Genomic DNA, 21,015 nt, shown 5'->3' on the forward strand with positions numbered 1-21,015 from the left:
TGCGGTCATCACGACTACTGAAACACCTGCAGAGATTGTTTCCTTCTCAGGCGCACTGAAGTCCCTATACACACTGCGTTGTTATCTGGAAATAAATGGCTGTCACGACTATGGCCAGTTTTACAGCATCAGTAGTCAGATACACAGTCTGAATCATGCAATCTGCGTGCAGAAAACAATGACTGATTATTTCAGTAGAATGTTGGTTTAAAAAACGGTTTACAGTGTATTGCATTAGACGGAACAGTGCTGATTCTAAAACTGAATTGTGTAGAATTGTTTTATGTGTGGGTTTTTTAGCTGAATAAAAGTTTTATTGCATTTGACTACAGCGTACTGTGATTTTTCATGACTAAAAAGTGGTACTCCAATTAAGCGCACGTCGCGGTCCGGTCCGTAAGCCTTGCACTTAAGCGGAGTCGACTGTAATAGTAGTAGTAAATGCAATATCCTAACCAGAAAGGAAGTGGTTGTCATGGTGCTGGGGAGAGGCACCAAATGCTGATACAGACATCAACACTGATCATCACTGATTGGCAGGAAATACTGTAGTGAGATCAAAGAAAGGAATATTCATGGGAGGAAGAGATGGATTCGTGGAACTGTTATAAGTAGTTGAAAAAAACCATTTCACAGATTATGAGCGTCAATCAAATGGCTAAATTTGCCCACCGAATATTGCACAATATATTAAGTAACAAGTTTTGCATTTTTCTAAAAATGTTACTACCAAGTTATATTTCAAAATTACTTTCATAACCCCTTGAAAAAGTAAATAAATATAACATTTTTCCCAGATGCAGAATGGAAACAGATTATTACAATAGCAGCAAAATGAGCTCTCAACATTGAAAACATATTTTCCTGTTTACTCTGCAGATTTTAATCTTTTAAATGAGAATGAACTTTCATACTGCTCTTTGAAATCCTGCTCCCTACATCTTCCAACTTTATATTAAACTGTAAAATCCTCTATCATCCATTTAGATATGAACATTACTATAACTTTCTGCTACTAATATGATATTTTCTTCTGATAACTGTAGGGACTTATTGCATGCAATATAATTCTGAATATAATATAACATACTCAAAATTAAAACAAAATATGTTGGACTGGTTACCTACAAACATGATCACAGAACTACAAAAAATCTTCATGAATAAATTAAGATGTGAAAATGAAAAAAACAACAACCAATATTTAGTATGATTATTCTTTTTCCTTAACATGTGGTTTGGTAATAAAATAACAATTCACCCCATCTCTTGCAAGGAATGTAATTAAAAACATTTTTCTGCTCAACCTACTAACTCAATTTTAATATAAACACATGCTGCACAATACACAGTACATCTACATTTACAGAAAGGAAATAAAAACTATTAGCCTTACTTTTTGAATAATTCTGATTTTGTGCTTCATTATATCCTCAAGTGGTTTTGCTTTTTCCTTGGCTGCACTTGGGCAATAATTGTGCAATTGCTTTGTTATTCCTGGTTTGTCATATTCCATTGTTATATTTTCTTGATCAGTTTTATCTTGACTGTCCGATTTACCCCGATCATATGAATCAATTTTCTTATCTTCTTCAACACAACACTTCATACATATATATTCTTTATCATCCTCTTCCAACTGTTGTGCTTGAGAAAGACTCAGTCCGACACAATCGCCATGAAACCACTCATCACATCTCCCACAGCCTACCATAAATCTGAAAGCAATGAAAACCATCAATTAGAAGCCGAACTTTCTCCAGCAGCCATAAGCATAAAAACTGCTTTGTCTACTCTATTACTCAGGAGACCATGTATTAAACAGATAATACTGTCACGAGTAAATTAAAAAGCCAGAAAAGGAGTATATCCTTCAACAAATAAAAACAGGTAATATAGAAATTTTTAAAAAGCAGCTAAATTTTCAATAAACGCCAACATATTGCTATCTAGATCTGTATTTAGAAATGATTATTTTTGTGCTCCAGGGTATCAGAAGCTGAGAGCCTAGAGAGGTTAAGAATTTTGATCTCTAGAGGAAAGCAGCAGTATACAGCTTAATCAGGAGCCCATAGCAACTGGTTATGAAGTAGCAAAACAGGATACTTCACATGAAGCCTCTGTTTAAAAAGTGTATAGCCAGTGTCTCTAACAAGCAGAAGGTGCAGTTATAACAGCAACAGCACAAAGGAGAAAACTCGGTTAATGCAACCAGTCCAAATAATATATAAGGTAATTTTGAGAAACCAACAGGAAAATACGAACTAAAACACATTATACTGCAAGGTAGTGCTGCCCAATTCAGGAAAAAAAAATTTGATTTGATTCAATTCAGCCTATTGAATCGATTTTTCGATTCAATTTTCCTGCCCAATTGGGTGTTTTTTTCAAACATCCTGGTGGGTTTATTTTATAGCTTTTTCACCCTCCTTTGGCTTCTCCTAACCACACTGGCGCTGTAAACAAAATAAATAAACAAAAAAGACTTTTCCTCTCTCTGTTAAATCCTAGCTCACGTTTGCGGTTTAACACCAACTCTGGCAGGATACACGTTTCAAATCTGACATATTGTAATCAAAAAACAGAAAATATAATTAGTTTTTCTACCTTTTGTTGTCTGGTCATTATTCAAATCTTGTTGGACCCCGGCTCTGGTTGTCTTCTGATAACTTGCTTGCCAGGGTCTCCTTCTTTCTTCTTTCTCTGCGCTAACTATCCATTTTCTATCTCTGTCCTCCCCTTCCCTCCCCCGGAGGTCTGGCATCTTTCCTTTTTTTTGTCTCCATCCACAGATCCACCTTTTCTCAACTACCCTTTCATCCAGCATCTCTCCCTCCTTCCCCACCACCCCAGGGTCCACCAAATCTCCCTTTTTTATTCCCCCCAACTACTCTCCTATCCAGTATCTCTTTCCCCCCCCCTCTACACTATCCCTTGTGTCCAACTTTTCTGTTCCTTCCCTCCCTAAATCCCATTGTCCACCCTCTCCCTCCCTCTCCTCTGTTTTTAGACCCATTCTTTCTTCCCCCCCCCACAAAGTCCGGCATATGCATGTCTCTTTGAACCCACCCTTCCCTCCCTCTCTCAATGTACTTCTACACCAGGGCCTCCCTCCCCTGAAGGTCTGTCCCCCCCTGAAGGCCTGCCTATCCCCCCTGAAGGCCTTTGCCACCATCCCTGAAGGCCTGTCCCCCCCTTTGAAGGCCTGAAGACCCCCTCCCGAAGGCCTGCATCCCACCCCTGAAGGCCTGTATCCCCCCCCTGAAGGACTGCGCCCCCCCCCCCCCCCCGAAAGCCTGCTTGTCCCCCCTGAAGGCCTGCACTTCCCCCTGAAGGTCTGTGCCACCATCCCTGAAGGTCTGTCCCTCTCCTTTGAAGGCCTGCACCCCCCCTGAAGGTCTGCATCCCACCCCTGAAGGCCTGTACCCCCCTCCCCAGAAGGCCTGCATGTTCCCCCTGGCCTACTGGACATCATTTACCTAATATCAGCAGCTGCAGAGAAGATCGCCGTTGCTAGCGATCTTTGCAAGCTGCCATATGTCTTCGGAGCTGTTTCCTCTGCCGCGGTCCCGCCCCTCATCTGATGTCAGAGGCAGGATCGCGGCAGAGGAAACAGCTCCGAAGACCTATGGCAGCTTGCAAAGATCGCTAGCAACTCTGCAGCTTCTCTGCAGCTGCTGACATTAGGTAAATGGTGTGCGGGAGGCCAGGGGGGAAGACAGACAGCAGCGGGAGGCCAGAGGGGATGCCAGACACCAGCACTTCCTGATTGACCCTCTCTGCTCCTTCTTTAGGGGGTGGGAGGGTCAGTTATCGAATCGGGAGGCCGATTTTTTGTTTTGTTTTAAATCGATTCACCCAAAGTGAATCGCTGAACCGATTCAAATCGTGAATCAGGCAGCACTACTGCAAGGCCTTTTGCTTTGCTACTGTGATGTGTAGACCAATAATTTTCATTTTGTTTGGTTTCTTGTTTAATTTATGAGGTTTTTTTTTCCATTTTGGGAGCCACTATCAACCAGGGTAGGATTAATCCTTTGGGTGGGCCTTAGGCAAAACAAACAAGTTGCCCCATAAATACATTTTAAAACAAGGGTGGGGAGAATAGACACTTTCTGCAGGCGGGGGTGTTCTGGTCCCTGTGCCGCTACTTTTCTTTCTGTCAGCAGGTCATTTAGCAGAGCAAAAATCTTTCTCAGGAACCATTGAATTAGCACATTTGACAGGGCCATTCCTAATCACTGGGCCCTAGGCACAGGCCTAGTTTGACTCTGCCTTAATCATGCCCTGATATCAATAGGCACACTATTAAATTCAATAGCGAACCTACTGAACAATGCTGAAAGCTATTACTCAATATAACATGCATTATTGATGACAAGGAAGGAAAAACAATCTGGGCAGCTTTCCCATTTTGGATTAAAAGCAATATTAAATGACTTAGGAAACATCATTTCAAAGGAACATATCTACTGTCGTAAGTCTGGCTCCACCTAACCTGGCCCACACTGACTCCCCATTAGGGGCAGTGAACCTCAGAATTTAAGTAACTAAAACTAAGGTAAGTATGAAGTTTGGGAGGGCAGTGGATAAGGCATTATGATCAAAGGAGAAGGGGAAGGAGAAATCGTGTCTTACCTGATAATTTTCTTTCCTTTAATCACAGCAGATGACTCCAGAGACATGTAGGTTATATCCATCTACCAGCAGAAGGAGACAGAGAAGAAAACTGAGTTCCCTGGTTAGCCAGTATGTCTCATAACAAAGCAGGACAGTAATGGGACACTCTGAAACCAAACATCTTCTTCCTCACAGCCCTGAGCAATGAATCTGTCAAGAAGTCAATTCAAAGCAACCAGAAGGTCTCAGACCTATATAGTAAAAGAGAAACCAAACAGTAATGGTGGGATTCTGAATTCATCTGCTGTGACTAAAGGAAATAAAATTACCAGGTAAAACATACATTTGCCTTCCTTGTCATCAGCAGCAGATGATTACAGAGACATGGGGGATGTAGAAAAGCAGTCATTCCACAGAAGAATGGGACAGCAAATTAAAAAAAAGAAGGCAATGACCGAAAATAAACCCAAGTCAGTCGGCACCTGAAGATTGAAAACCCGAAAAACTAAGAGACAGCCTAACAGGAAAAATTGCAGCCATCAAAGAAATGTGGCAGAGAGAATACACCATCATGGTGGAACAAACCTTGAAAATCCAGACTACTTTAGCCCTTCAGCCCCCAGTGATAGTGCTCCAAATACAGAGATCAGGCCAAGCCAGTCAGAGTGAATTAAAAATGGGCTTCACACTCAGAGCGGAAGTTGGCAGAGACAATATTGAGATGAAATTAGAAGCAGAATCAACCATGGAGCTCATCTGTATAGACAACTGGCATCATGCTCCCCAAGAAGACGGATGTGTGTCCCATAAACAGAGAGAGATGGATGCTGCACAAGCATATCAGGGTTGTGCCCTACCACCAGAGAAGAAGATTCCCTGTACCAGTAGAAATAGATCTATGCGCTATGCCCTTATATGAAGTTGTGTAGACTCAAAAGAGGAATTGTGCTGTTTAGTCAGAGGAGACAAACCCCAACACAAAGACAAAACCGAGCCATCCCCCTGTACACAGTATCACTCCTCTATATCCCTATGCCCCTCCTGTCCAGCATCTTCCTTCTGTCTTCCCCATGTCTAGCCATCTTTTCTCAGTGTCCATATACCCTCCCATGTCATATTACCCTTCTGTGTCCATATGCCACCCCCCATTCAGCATTTCCCTTTTTGTTCCTGCTCCTAGCCATGCCCACCATCTCCCCTCTTTTTGCATATCTGTCTCCAGCTTTACCCCTCTCTTACTCCCATACAAAAATGTGTCTCTCATACTCTCTCTTTCCTCCCTCCCTCTGCTATGTTCAATATTTCACCCACTCTTCCTTCATCCCCTTGGTTCAGCTTTTCTCTTTCCCTTCCCTTCTCTATTCCTCCCTGCAGTTCCTGCACCTTTCTTCCTTCCCTCTAGCCCCCTTCCCTTGGGTCCAACACATCTACCCCCCTCCCTTCAGCACTTCTCCCTTCTCTCCAGCTCCATTTCACTCATCACATGGGCCCAGCACCTCTTTCCCTTCCCAATCCCCAGACCAGATCCAGCAACTGTCTCCTTTCCCTACAGCTCCAGCCAGTCCAGCAGTCCAAGCAACTCCCTCCCACCTTCGCAGGTGCAGCAGGCCCCCTTGTGAGTCCAGCAGCCCTCTCCCTCCCTATCACGGGTCCAACAGCCCCCCCCCTTCCTTCATTCACAATCACAGGTCAAAACCAGCAAAAAAAACCCAAACAAACAAACTGCAACTCCCCTAGGGTGACACCTTTGTGCTTCCAGGGGAGAGCCTACCAGCCTCTTAGATGCTTCATGGAAGAAAAAACAACATCGCATGTAAGGCTGCTCCGGGACCTTCTTCTGGCTATCCCTCCTTCCGATGTATGGTGCAAGTAGGGAGGGAGGGAGGAAATTATAAGAAAACCTTGAATTTAAAAGAACAAAAACGGATATTTTGTCTCGATACCTTAGCGTCTAAAGGATTGAAAGAGGATTTTGATTGGATGTCTATTGTATGAGTAAGGATTTGGATATGTTGAATGAAGAATGGCTTTTCAAAGTTATGGCACTTCCTCCTATTAGGATCGAGTACATCATGTCTCAGGGATTTAAATAGGGGGAACTTATATCAGACGTGGTCATTTTTAAAAACACTAAAGTGTACCAAGGTGAAGAATCCCATGAAAGAAAGAGGACGCCGTGAGATAAAGTAATAAGTAAGATGTATAACTGTTTCTCTTGAGTTAACAAAAAATGAAGATTAAAATGAAATAACCTGCGAAGCTGGTATGTTTTTAATGTTAAGTTTTCTATTTTTCAGTAAAGACTGTTGGAGAAGCTTCGACCCTGAGGAAGTATACTGAAGCATGAACATGTCAGGAGAGGTGATCCTTACAACGGTTCAAAGCAGATAAGTGATTTTGTTAAAGAAATAAAGATAGACCTCATAAGTATAATAAGAAAAAAGTATAAAAACACAAAACAGAAGGATACCATCTTGAACCGATGACAATAATAGCTAATATGAACATATGAAAAAAATTTTGAAAGCCAGCTGAGGATCGATAAGCTATAGTTAGAAGGTCTATAGGGGACATATATGGTTTAGTGAATTTGTATTGTGTTCAACAGAAAAGGAAATGCATTTCTAATTTTGTTTCTCCAGTGTTAACACCACCAATAGAGGACCTCCTCCAAAGGTGTCCAAAACGTCCCGCCACCAAGTGTAGCAATCGTTGACTGCATCCCTGAGCCACTGAAGTACCAGCATCTGTGACTGAGGGATGCAGCTGCTGCTGCTTGGCAAAAGGGACCCCCTGCCGCTTACAGAGGAAGTCCTCAGCTGAAATAACTTAAGGGTCCTCATCAGCCAGAGTATTTATATTTTATATTTAGAGACTCTGGTAGAGACACATTTATTTATTTATAAATAGGTCTCTACCAGAGCCTTTAATTCAATTGAATAATTAAATGAAATAACTACTTCTAAAGTTTATAAGGATGGGCAGGAACCGAAGAGATTACTTGCAGGCACAGATTTGATTCCAGCAGTGACGAGTGGGGATGGAGTCAATTTCTAGTGGGGACAGGTTGATATCTGTCCCCGCGTAACTCTCTACTCCAGCAACTGACCAAGTCAAGGAAACGAGGAAGTGCTGAAGGCCTGGAGCCCTGAGCTCCACAAATCTTCAGTAGATTGGCTGTACAGGTCCTCGAAGGATACACCATCCAGCAACAGACTTAAATGTCTGTCCCTCTCCTAGCAGGCAAAGCAGTCCCTTGAAGCTGCGCAAAAACAAACAAACCCGTGAACAAGCCAAAAAATTGAAAACAAACATAGCAAAACAAAGAAATAAATGGATTAGATCAGAGAGACACCTCCATGCTCCTCTGCAGAAGGAAGAAATGAATAGGGCAGCAGAGACCATGGAGAAGGAGTTGAAAAGCTTTGATTAACATCTTTTGCAGTAAGCTCGCGAGCATAGATTGGTAAGCATACCATCCCTATTGCACTGGAACTTCTATTACATTAAAAAAAGTGGAATTATGTGCAGTAGTCAAATATGTTAAAATATATTGAAATCCCGCAGATTCTACATTTTACATTGTTAAAATACATTGAAATCCTATTGGATTTTATTGTACTTAAGGAAAGCAAAAGCAATACATACACACCTGTTACCATGGGGTGTTTTGCAAAATCCGCAGTGCTTGCCAGAAGCCCCCAGATTCTTGCTATCCACTGTCAAGTGTTGTTCTAAAACTTCCTTTTTCACTGTGGCTATATTATCTGGAATGAACAAAGGAGGATCATCAAGTGAAATGCTTTTACTGCTTCTTCTCTGACGAGGTTGAAGATTCTTTTCAGGTCTTTTCATTTTCAGCTTTTCATCTTCCTTCAAATTTTCAAAGCCTTGGGAATCTTTGTGTCCTCCTTCTACCTTGACTTGATTACTTGATTTTGATGTTGTTGTAGACTGATGCCTTTGTTTCTGACTGGAATGTTCCAAATGAACAGACTGAGAATGCTCATGCCATGACATAGAATGGTGACTCTCTTTTGAACCACTATGCTGACTCTGTAATTTCTCATCTGAATGGTGTGCAGACAATTTGTGCGCATGCGTTCGTGAAGCTTTTTTCAGTGCATGCATTTGCTTCTTTAAAACTTTAGTTGATGGGCCAGAACTTTGAGTCTTTAAATTTTTGGAAGTTTTTATTTTCTTGACACGAGCTAAACTTGGATCGTCATGCTTTGCTGCCTGTTCACATAAAATATGGGCTGCTTTAACACTAACAGAGTTTGTTTTAGTCAGCTTTGAAACTGTTAATTCTAGGCTAGTTGCAAGCTGATTCTTCTGAGCCTGCAATCCTGCTTTACTCTTTTTAGGCTTTACTTTCTTCAAACATTTTGACAATGTATGGCCTTGTCTGCTGTGACTTTCTTTAATGTTTGAAGTACTTTGATATTTCCCCTTTACATTGTCAATATGTGAAGGTACTTTCTGGTCTTGACCTTCATGAACAAAACTGTTATCTGATACACTAGTATCTGGTTGATCACCAGCAATATGTGCAGTTTGAGAATCTGTTGTAGCAAAATCCAAACTTTCTAAGCATTTGTCATTAAGATCTACTTCATCTTTAGTATCTGTGGAAGTCTTTGTACACACTGACACTTCATTGTTCTCGGCAGCTTCTGAAGAGGTTTCTAAAGCTGAAATGCCTTCAGTTTCATTAACTATAGGAACAGGTGGAAGCACATCCTTAATTGCAATCTGATTCGTGCACATGCTTCTCTCAGACAAAACAGCTGATTCTACACACTCATGTGTGTGATTTTTTTCAGAGACTTTCAATAATACTTCATCGGTTTTACTACCAGTGCTTTCTGTTGATTGGGTTTGAGAATTTGTATCTAATGCTATTTCAATCATTTCATTTTTAACTGTCTCATCTTGTGCTTCATTACTTTTACTATCAACAGAAAGCAGAAGTGCTGGACCAATATCCTGTGAGTTTCTACCAGCTTCATTTTGACCATCAAGCAATCCATTGGACGAATGATCAGGTGGTATGAGAGAACTTCTCAATTCATCAGATATTTCACCCTCTTTTCCTTGTATTGGAGATCGAGTTCTACCTTCTAGCTCTCTCTCTTCCTTACAATTTGACTTTGTTGTTTCACTCACTGATGATTCCTGTTCTGTCTGATCAGATAATGTGCTACTTCTTTGAACTTCTCTTTCGTGTTTTGGTTCACTGTCATCCATCCCCTCTTTAGAAGAGTCGCTTATCTTTGGGCATTTGTCTTGCTGCTTGGATTCTTCTTTCTGAACAGAAGCTGACTTTGTAGGTGACTTATTTGTACTTATTCCAGAAGTGTCTGACTGATTAGAACTTTCCCTCAAGTTTTTAATGGAGTCTATAAAAAGAAGAAAAAAATATTTCTCAGTTATATAAGAATTCTTAAACACCCACTGTTTTTCCCACAAAAGTTAACTAGCAAAATAAGAGCCTCAATTATACCACAAAAAGGTGTTTTTAAAGCACCAATGTCTTTTACCCTTAACAATAAAGTTTGTAATGAATAGGCATACATGTAAACATCATTGCCATTAAATTTTTCAGATTTAAAAATATGTACTTTTTCAATCAGTTAACCTGAAATCAAACCACTAGTATTTGATTGCTAACATCTCTTATATTCTATGTACTTTATACTCTCAGTCACTAATCAGGTGCTTTTGCACAGTTGACAAGTGTAGTCAGTGAAGTTGGCACAACAGAAGAATATGAGAAAGAAAAAAAAACCTGTCAATCAAGCTGCACAAAAGCAATTCTTCAAAAGTGGAACATAGGAAAGAAAGTATTTGTTAGCACAGGTGGGTTTTTGTTTGTTTGTTTTTAATATAGAGTAAGGGGTTGTTATAGCCACCATGAAAGATTCAGATTTTAGCATGAGAAGAAGTACTGATGAATTACATTCATAGATTTTCAATCATTACAATTTTACTGGTCTTTAGACAGTATGGGGCTCATAATCAAAACTTAAAACACATCTAAAAACCCACTAAGCCAGAACTCGGGCGACCTAAAAGACAGGTCATCCAAGTACCAATAATCAAACCTATTTTTTGGACGTATCCAGGGACTTTTTAGGCCTCTGAATGCCACTGAGCGCCCAGAGCTAAAAAGGGCGTATCTGGAGGAGTAGTTAGGGCGGGATGTGGGGCGACCTAGACTTAGTTATCCTGCAGGGATAATCAAAGGTTTTACGAGACTTTCTGGAAAGAACTTATACGTTGTGACTTAGACCTGGGATATAAGTGCCCAAAAGGTATCCAATGTGACCAGATAACCACTGTAAAGTAAAGACCCACACACACTTCCCCAGTATTCACTGACCCCCTCACACCCCCATAAGGATCGGAATAAAAACATACATACCTGTCTCCAGAACATTAGCACCTAGTATAGGAAAGCCTAGTAAAGCTGCACACAGGTCTCTTACACAGCCTGGGTGTTGGGCTAGTGAACTATAGAGAGAAGGACCCAGGCCAATAAACCACTCTAATCACTACATTTATGGCGGAACATCTGTGCCCACCAAAACCCCCACAAACCCTACTGTACTGCAATATAGATGCCACCTGCAGCCAAGAGGGCTATTGGTGTTGTAGACAAGTGGGTATAGTAGGTTTTGGGGGTGTTCTGGGTATAGTAGGTTTTGGGGGTGTTCTGGGTATAGTAGGTTTTGGGGTATTCTGGGGGGCTTAGCATAACCTATAAGGGAGTTCTGGTGAGATGTTTATATGGCACCCTTTTTGTGAAGTTCACAGCAGTGCCCTGTAAGGTGCCCCACTGCTCTGATGCCATGTCTGGGTAGCCAGTCCAAAACAATGCTGGCCCAACCCACATCCAAATGGTCTATTTCTGGGCATTTAGGATTTTGGTGAAATTTTGGTTAAGAATGTTACATAAAGATAGACGTACTGGCGGTCTGGACGAACAATAGCCTGGACGTCCAGAGAAACTATTTTTAAAAATATTTATATTTTAGACATATTTTTTGAGAATGGGCATTTTACCACTGCTGACTTTGGGCATCTAGCGCTATACGTCCCAATCAGACTTAGACATATGTTTTGATTATGCCCCTCCACATACTCAAAATGTTTCAAATACCACTTATCAGCTAATCAAAACTATTAGAATGGTATACCACAAAACACAAAATCAAAAGAGAGGCACTGGAGATGTCACATCCAACCTGTGGACACTGAGCCTTTATTTGCAGTTCGCTTCTTTTTGGATGGAGAGACGCCGATGCGTTCACATGCACAATTTACAGAGCTTTGCAAGTACAAAATTGTCCCCTGAGGAAGGCAATGGTATCGCTGGAACTCAGATCCTAGTCGGGACTTCATTGTTTAATTTTTTGGAACTTTACTTGTTTTAAGACTTGTTATGAAACTTTGATACAAACTGCAAATAAAGGCTCAATGTCCACAGGTTGGACGTGACATCTCCAGTGCCTCTCTTTGTTGATTTTGCTTTGCCTTGAGGCCTGCTAACCTTCTTTCCCTTTCCCTATATACAACAAAACACAACATCGCTTCTAACCTCTCAACCATCCTCCAATCCATAAACTATAAAAATGAGTAACTAAAGGATCCTTTCACAGAGGTGTGAATACCTGATAATTTTCCTTCCCTTAAGCCACAGAACACAAATCTAGACCAATGGTTATGTCCATCCACAAGCAGGCGGAGATATACAGAACTTAACTGACTTCTGTGATATAGGATGATATGCTCCCTGGCTGTTCACTATGATCCATGACAGAACAGCGGGACTTGGGTGTGATTATATGTGATGATCTTAAGGTAGCCAAACAGGTTGAAAAGGTGACAGCGAAAGCTAGAAGAATCTAGGTTGCATAGGGAGAGGTATGGCTAGTAGGAAAAAGGAAGTATTGATGCCCCTGTATAAGACTTTGGTGAGATCTCATTTAGAATATTGTGTACAATTCTGGAGGCCGCACCTTCAAAAAGATATAAAAAGGATGGAGTTGGTCCAGAGGAAGGCTACTAAAATGGTGTGTGGTCTTCGTCATGAGGCATATGGGGACAGACTTAAAGATCTCAATCTGTATACTTTGGAGGAAAGGCAGGAGAAGGGAGATATGATAGAGACGTTTAAATACCTATGTAATGTAAATGCCCATGAGTCGAGTCTCTTTAATTTGAAAGAAAACTCTGCAATGAGAAGGCATAGGGTGAAGTTAAGAGGTGATAGGCTCCGGAGTAATCTAAGGAAATACTTTTTTACAAAAAGAGTGGTAGATGCATGGACCAGTCTCCCAGAAGAAGTGGTGGAGACAGAGACTGTGTCTGAATTCAAAAGGGCCTGGGATAGGCATTTGGGATCTCTCAGAGAAAGAGCTAATGGTTACTGCAGATGGGCCGACTAGATGGGCCATTTGGCCTTTATCTGCCATCATGTTATTATGTTTATATCCATAACAAAACAGAAGAAACAATAAACAATACTGCAAACAGCACTGTAAACACATTCCTCCCACCTCACAAAACACTGAAAGGATGAGAGATGTCACCACCTAAGAACAGGGAAGAAGCAACCAGCAATACTAGACACAAGAAAAGAAACTTGCAGCGATCCACCACAGAGGGCAGGATTCTGGATTCATCTGCTGTGACTTTAGGGAAAGAAAATTATCAGGCAAGACATAATTTTACCTTTCCTGTCATCAACAGCAGACAAATCCAGACAAATGGGACGTAGCAAAATAGTTCTTAAATACGGTGGGAAGCAGTAAGCACTGTGAAGAGAATGAACACGCCACATCCATGTGATTTTTTTCAAAGGTATGCAATGAAGGACAAGTAGCTGAATGCCACAAAAGTGGTAGTGGTGGCTGGCCAGTAGAGGCAGCACAGTGAACAGGCTGCTTGCAGCCAGCCCTGCCAGGGCCTTTCCTCTGCCATGTCACTTCATGTAGATGGCCGACGCAGCAGAGGAAAGGAATTGGTGAGGTCAGCCGCAAACAGCTTGTTCACAGCACTTCCTCTAACTGCTGGCTGCTGCTATTTAAGGAGGCCCGTAAGTATGTTGGATCATATGGGATGGGAGGAAGTCAAATTTATGTATTATGTTTTACATTATTGTAAACCGAGTCGAGCCCCTCTTGGTTGATGACTCGGTCTATAAAACTAAGTTTTAGGTTAGTTTAGTTTAGACCTGTGTAGGGGAAGGGCAGTTGTCAGGTCAGGAGCAGGACAGAAGGTCCACACAGAATTCTACACAAGCTGTGCAGAATTCTAGGCGGATGGAAAAATTATGTTCTTACCTGTTAATTTTCTTTCCTTTAGACGTAGCAGATGAATCCAGAGACTAGTGGGATAGCACACATCTACCAGCAGGTGGAGATAGAGAAACTGATTAACAGGTGGTCCTTTTGGCCGGCACTCCTCCTGTATATTCAGTATCGCTCCTTGCTCATAGAAACATAGAAACATAGAAGATGACGGCAGAAAAGGGCTACAGCCCATCAAGTCTGCCCACTCTGCTTACCCACCCCCTGTCTATGCCCTAATGACCCAATTTTCTTATCTTGACCCTCGTAGGGCTCCCACATCTTGAACTAGTAATATGGTTATCATGTAACAAACTTCTTTCCCATAACAAATTTCAAAGAGAATAATACTGAACACAATCACCAACCACAAGAAAACTTCCGAAATCTCAAAACAGAAACCGACAGAAACATCCAGAAAGGGTGGGGCTCTGGATTCATCTGCTGCGTCTAAAGGAAAGAAAATTAACAGGTAAGAACATAATTTTTCCTTCCTTAGCAACGCAACAGATGAATCCAGAGACTAGTGGGATGTAGCAAAGCAATCCTCAATCTGGGTGGGAAGCAAACACTGCCTCCGCAATAACCGAAACACCAAACGCAGCCCCCAGATGTGCAACCACAGCTATCCGGTAAGGCTCAGAGAACCTAGAAGGCTGGAAGACCAAGTAGCCGTATGACAAATCACCTCCAAGGAAAAAACCTCTGGACAGAGTCCAAGGAGCCATCGCTCTGCCAGAATGGAGATGAAGGTCTTCTACCAACCACTTCCCCGCCATCAAGTGGAAAGAAAGTCCTCTATAACCCCTCGAGCGCTGGAGGCTTCGGCTGCCGCTATACCTCCGGCACGTCCCTTGAATACTACAAAGAGGTGAAGTAAATGACTAAAGGCATAAGAAATCTACAGATAGTAAAGAAGCGGTCTAAGTACTATTAAGAAACACAGTGAAGAAAAGCTCGGCTCCTCATTCCTCCTCTCAGAAAGCAGAAAGAAAAAATGAGAGCGGCAAAGAAGAAAGGATGACACCACCAAAGGAAGAAACTGTGGGACTGGCCGAACTGACACCACAGAATTCGAAATTCATCAAAAAAAAAAGCCCCGCAGGAGAATGTCTGCAACACTGAAAATCGCCGAGCTTCAACCTGACATTCATTAGAGTCTCATGAAAGAAAGGTTCAAAGAAGGTTCAAGAACTCTCTCAAGACTCGAGTGTGAATAGGATATCTGAATGGATGATCAAAGATGCTATAGTCGATTCAGGAAACAAACAATAGCAGACAGAGAATCAAACGAAAAAATGAGGTACTTGGCCCCTGTAACAAGCAAAGGTTGCCACTTGAAGCGGAAGAGAAACATACATTAAGCCCTTAGACACCCCTTCTTGGAGAAAGAATACAGAAGAGACAAGACTTAAAGGGCAAAAAACTCTGAGAACTACCCTAGAATCTAATACCCTCCAGACACTAGGTGAACCCGCAAATGGATACGACCGAGGTGACTGGAGAAGAGTAGAAATAACCTGTTCTAAAGAAGCCCCAAGGCTCAGCCATGACTTCTCAGAACTAGTCCGTAATACCAAAGTGAAACAAATTTCTATGTCGACCAGGAATCACCTACACCTCAAATCTGCATACCAGGGACAGTGCAACAACACAGGAGCCACCAGAAACACCAAATAGTGAAAGCGAACCACGAGATGTCACACCCCCAAAGAACGGCCAAGGGGAAACACTGAAAGAAGACGATCAGAGGCCAGGAAAGAGCAAATGCGTCAACTCCCGCCGACTCCTAATCCTACTCCAACATCTGATGAAGAATGGAGTAAGCTTGCATTTGGAAACTAGGACATGATGACTAAGATCCGCGTGGTCGGAAGGGCAGGCAGGCAGCGGCGGGGCTTGGAAGGAGCAGGCAAGCAGCAGCTGAGAGGCGATTAAGGAGAGCAGAGGGAGGAAGGGGCAGAGGAGAGCTAGCGGCGGCGGCGAGAGTAAGCTCCGCCCACCCGCACGCATCAGCAGAGGCATCATCACCCGATCTCCCCCCCTTAATAGGAGCAGAGCCGGCGCGAAGACCACTGCGATCCGCATGGTCAGAAGGGCAGGCAGTCAGCGGCGGGGCTTAGAAGGAACAGGCAAGCAGCAGCTGAGAGGCGATTAAGGAGAGCAGAGGGAGGAAGGGGCAGAGGAGAGCTAGCGGCGGAGGCGAGAGTAAGCTCCGCCCACCCGCACGCATCAGTAGAGGCGTCATCACCCGATCTCCCCCCTTAATAGGAGCAGAGTCGGCGCGAAGACCACTGCGATCCGCGTGGTCGGAAGGGCAGGCAGGCAGGCAGGCAGTGGCGGGGCTTGGAAGGAGCAGGCAAGCAGCAGCTGAGAGGCGATTAAGGAGAGCAGAGGGAGGAAGGGGCAGAGGAGAGCTAGCGGCGGTGGCGAGAGTAAGCTCCGCCCACCCACACGCATCAGCAGAAGCGTCATTGCCCCCGGTCTCCCCCCTTAATAGGAGGGGAGTTAGCGGCGCGCATCCGTTCGGCGCGTGGCGAAGGCGAGTGGCAAAGGCGCTCGCCTTAGCGAGAGCGCCTTTGCGAAGAGCCTTAAAGAAGAGCCTAGTTGCAGAAAGCAGGACACCCCTCTAACCCAAAAACAGGCCAACACTCTACTTACACCCTTTTCCTTAAACACTTGCACTACCTCTCACAGGGCCAGGTCTAAAACTCTTGAGGCTACTCCTCTTACAAGCAAACAGGCGCACTCTTCATCTTCTTACACTCAAACAGGCACACTCTTCATACACTTCTTGCGCACTCAAGCAGACGACTTTTCTTACACTCCTCATACACCCTTCTTGCACACTCATTCAGGACAATCTTCTCTTGTATCTCTCAAACTTTTTGTCCTTCTCAACACTAATCTCTCAAACTTTCCCCCCTCAAATAAACAGGTCTTAACAGCAACTTGGATATGGCAGGGAGGACACGGAGCACCAAGACTACTATCAAGTTCAACACTCCAGTCACCAGAGGGACCCAGGGGATGGCCAAGGACTGTGTACAGAAGGAGGAGGGTGACACTAGAAGGAGGGCAGAAGTCTCTGTGCAGACCGAGGCCACCCCCCCACGGTACACTACAGCCTCTACCCAGACTGAGGAGGTAGGACAGTTAGACGAGGACACCTTACAGGAACTGTGGAGCCTCAGGGAGGAGGTGAAACGCTTGAGGAGCATCAGGGAAGACGAGGCCTTCATCGATGGTGTCATCCAGGAGCTGTCCCATATCACAGATCAGACCCATGACAAGTCCATCCCCGTGACACCCAAACCTCCAGCTTTAGATTCAACAATTGGGGTATAGGAAATGATTGGAGATGCTGGATCCTGGCAGCTGGTAATCTCTTCCTCTTCTTTCTTTTCTCACAAACAGGGTAGTTCTACATCAACCCCACAACTCACCCTAAGAAACAGATTCCAGATCTTACAAGATGGAACCGCTGAGGAGGTACCAGAAGAGGCTCAAGAAGATACCCAGCACATAACTTCAGTTCAGGAGCTCACGGTTCAGCCCCCGCGGAAGAAGCGCAGAGTGGTGGTCATTGGGGACTCCATGCTGCGGGGCACTGAGGGACCAATCTGCAGACCGGATATGCATTCCAGGGAGGTCTGCTGTCTCTCTGGAGCCAAGATCAAAGATGTCACCACCTGTCTAGATAAACTTCTAAAACCTCATGATCATTTCCCTATGCTTCTCATCCATGTAGGTACGAACGACACTGCCAGGAGCACCTCGGAGAACATACCCGAAGACTTCGGAACCCTGGGTAAGAAGTTAAAGCAGATAGGAGCACAGGTGGTCTTCTCATCGATCCTCCAAGTAAGAGACAATGTAATGTAATTTATTTCTTATATACCGCTACATCCGTTAGGTTCTAAGCAGTTTGAAGAAAATATACATTAAGATTATAAATGAGAAGTAAGAAGGTACTTAAAAAATTCCCTTACTGTCCCGAAGGCTCACAATCTAACTAAAGTACCTGGAAATTAATAAAGAAGAGAAAATAAAGATGGTTGAAAAAAGAAAAATTCTATGTGAATTTATAGGATGGAAATTAAACTGACAGTGAAGAACTGTATGAAAAATACATATGGAATTCAGTTAGAGAGGGTAGGTTACAATCTATTTATGGTATTTGTTTAATTGGAAGGTGTTAAGGTGGGTAATTTGGGGGAAGGTTATCTGAAGGTAGGTGAATCTTCTGGAGGTAAAAGAGGAGGGGTTAAGATATTTGGATGAATTTTTTGAAAAGCAGGGTTTTGATTTCTTTTCTGAATGTTTTGAAGTTGTCTGATATTGTCATAAGATTGGAGATGGAATGGTTGATTTTTGCTGCTTGTGTTGCTAGAAGATTGTCAAACATTTTCTTGCGTTGTGTGCCTTTGAGTGGGGGGAAGGCGAAAGGGTTCGAGGTTCTTCTGTGTCTTGAGGTGGAGATTTGGTTTAAGTGGTTATTTAGATAGGAGGGGGAAGAGCCGTGTAATGCTTTGAATATCAGGCAGTAGAATTTGAATTGGATTCGTGCTTGTATGTGTAGCCAGTGAGAGTCTAAGAAGGCAGTTGTTATGTGATCATATTTTTTGAGTGAGTAGATCAATCTGAGGGCGGTGTTTTGTATGGTCTGGAGTTGTTTTATCATAGTGGCTGGACAAGGAAGATATAGGGAGTTGCAATAATCCAGCAGACCTAAGACTAGGGATTGGACAATTAGTCTAAACTGTGCTTGGTCAAAGAATTTTCTGATTTTACGGAGATTTCTCATGGTTAGAAAAGCTTTCTGGGTTGTTTTGTTGATCTGGGGCTGCATTGTGCAACATTTGTCTATCGTAACTCCTAGGAGTTTTAGTTCGGGTTGTATTGGGTATTTGGTATTTTTGATTTTCAGTTCAATGATGGTAGGAGTTTGGGCTTTTTCGAGCAAAAGGAATTTTGTTTTTTCAGAATTTAGTTTTAGTTTGTGATCCATCATCCATTTTTCTACTGTGTCTAAGGTTGTTTTTAGCTTTGTTGTGGTGGTGGTCTCTGATGGGTCGAATGGGAGGATTATGGTGATGTCATCAGCATAGCTGAAAGATGTGACATCTAGGGTATCTAAAGTGGCTCCTAGGGAGGAGATAAAGAGGTTGAAGAGCGTAGGTGAGAGAGGTGATCCTTGTGGAACTCCGCAGGGATTTGTCCATGGTTCTGATTTGATATCATTGTATTTTACCCTGTAGGTTCTAAATTTGAGGAACCCCTGAAACCATTTGTAGACCTTGCCTGAGATTCCTATGGCGTCGAGAATTTGTAGTAATAAGGTGTGGTCAACTAGGTCAAATGCTGCGGAGAGGTCTAATTGTATTAATATCATTTTTTTTCCTTTACTGATGTGTTGTCGGGCTGTATCTAGTAATGTGACAAGTAGTGTTTCTGTACTATGGTTAGTTCGGAATCCTGATTGTGACAAATGCAAAGCCAGAGAAGAGCGTATCAAATGGACTAATGAGTGGCTTCGCAGATGGTGCATAGAGATGAACTTTGGATTCCTAGACCACGGAGAGGCGCTACAGGGACTGCAGGGACCAGACGGACTCCACCTGACCAGGAGAGGTAAAAACGTATTTGGACATCGACTAGCCTGCCTACTTCGTAAGGCTTTAAACTAGGTAAGTTGGGGGAGGGTATCCACTCACATTCCAGAGCAGTAAGAAACTATCCTGAGGTGGCGAGCCACAACCACACTTCTGAGTCCAAGGTAAGTACCCATACTATACAAGATAAAATGGGAGTCACACTAAATCAGAAGGGAATCTCTTCACAGGGACTTAACAACAATAAGGTATGGAGGGCAATGTATGTTAATGCACACAGTTTGGGCAACAAAATTCTGGAATTGGAGACTGAAATAATGAACGCAGACCTAGATGTGGTGGCAATATCTGAGACTTGGTTCACGGACTCTCACGGGTGGGATATGGTTATACCGGGCTACAACTTGCTTCGTCGAGACAGAGAGGGAAAGTTAGGAGGAGGGGTAGCACTATACATTAAAGAAAACATCAAGACTACCAGAATCACAGATGTTAGATACTCCGGGGAATCCCTCTGGGTGAACCTGGCCAGAGGGAACGAAAAATGCTTATACCTTGGTGTGGTATATAGACCTCCTAGACAACAGGAAGACAAAGACATAGAACTGATCGAGGATATAGAGAACATCACTTTGCGCGGGGACACAGTTCTGCTAGGAGACTTCAACATGCCCGATGCAGATTGGAACACACTCTCTGCGACTACCTCTGGCAGCAGAAGAATATTAACCTCCATAAAGGGAGCACGACTCAAACAAATGGTACTGGAGCCCACTAGAAACCAGGCGATACTAGACCTGGTACTCACCAACGGAGACAGCGTCACAGAAGTATTGGTAGGAGATACGCTGGCCTCCAGCGACCATAACATGGTATGGCTTAACCTCAGGTGGGGTTTCTCTATTATTATTATTATTATTATTATTATGTTCTTATATCCCGCCATACCCAAAGAGTTCTAGGCGGTTTACATCCATTACATTAGGATCCGGTCTGAACCCGGATTTACAAAAATTTTGTCGGAATTGCAGGTAGCGTGGAAGGAAGCAAAGTAGTTTTAGCACAGGTTTATCGTAGTTGGGTGAGAAGATAAAATGGAGGGTGTGGGAAACCAGAGGAGGGGGGGGGGAGAGGGAGGTGGGGGAGGGGGGGTTGGAGTGTATGCGGGGGGTGAGGATTAAGGGTCTTGTTCAAATACAGTGACGAGAGTCCTCAACTTTAAAGGCACAGACTTCGAACGCATGGGAGATTTTGTCCACCGGGAGCTGCAAAACCAAGCACAAACCGACAACGTGGAGAATATGTGGTCGACTCTGAAATCCACCCTGCATGAAGCAACAAATCGCTATGTAAAAACGGTCAGCAAAAGTCGGAGAAACAAGAGACCCCAGTGGTTCAGTACTGAAATTTCGGACCTCGTTAAG

The 21,015-nt window shown here is 43.1% G+C and overlaps 1 protein-coding gene across 6 annotated transcripts in view; it reads right to left on the reverse strand.

Annotated features, from left to right (window-relative positions):
- The window catches only part of PHF3 (PHD finger protein 3), a 299,402-nt gene that overhangs the window by 134,152 nt on the left and 144,235 nt on the right, over positions 1–21,015 (reverse strand). For all 6 annotated transcript variants that reach the window (XM_033935349.1, XM_033935350.1, XM_033935348.1 and 3 more), the window contains 2 exons: positions 8,273–10,022; positions 1,397–1,718 (listed from right to left, as the gene is read on the reverse strand). In XM_033935349.1, coding sequence (XP_033791240.1) covers positions 1,397–1,718; positions 8,273–10,022 — 2,072 coding nt within the window. The remainder of the gene's footprint in view (positions 1–1,396; positions 1,719–8,272; positions 10,023–21,015) is intronic.

The sequence above is a fragment of the Geotrypetes seraphini genome, chromosome 3 (genome assembly GCF_902459505.1).
Source record: "Geotrypetes seraphini chromosome 3, aGeoSer1.1, whole genome shotgun sequence".
Lineage (NCBI taxonomy): Eukaryota > Metazoa > Chordata > Amphibia > Gymnophiona > Dermophiidae > Geotrypetes > Geotrypetes seraphini.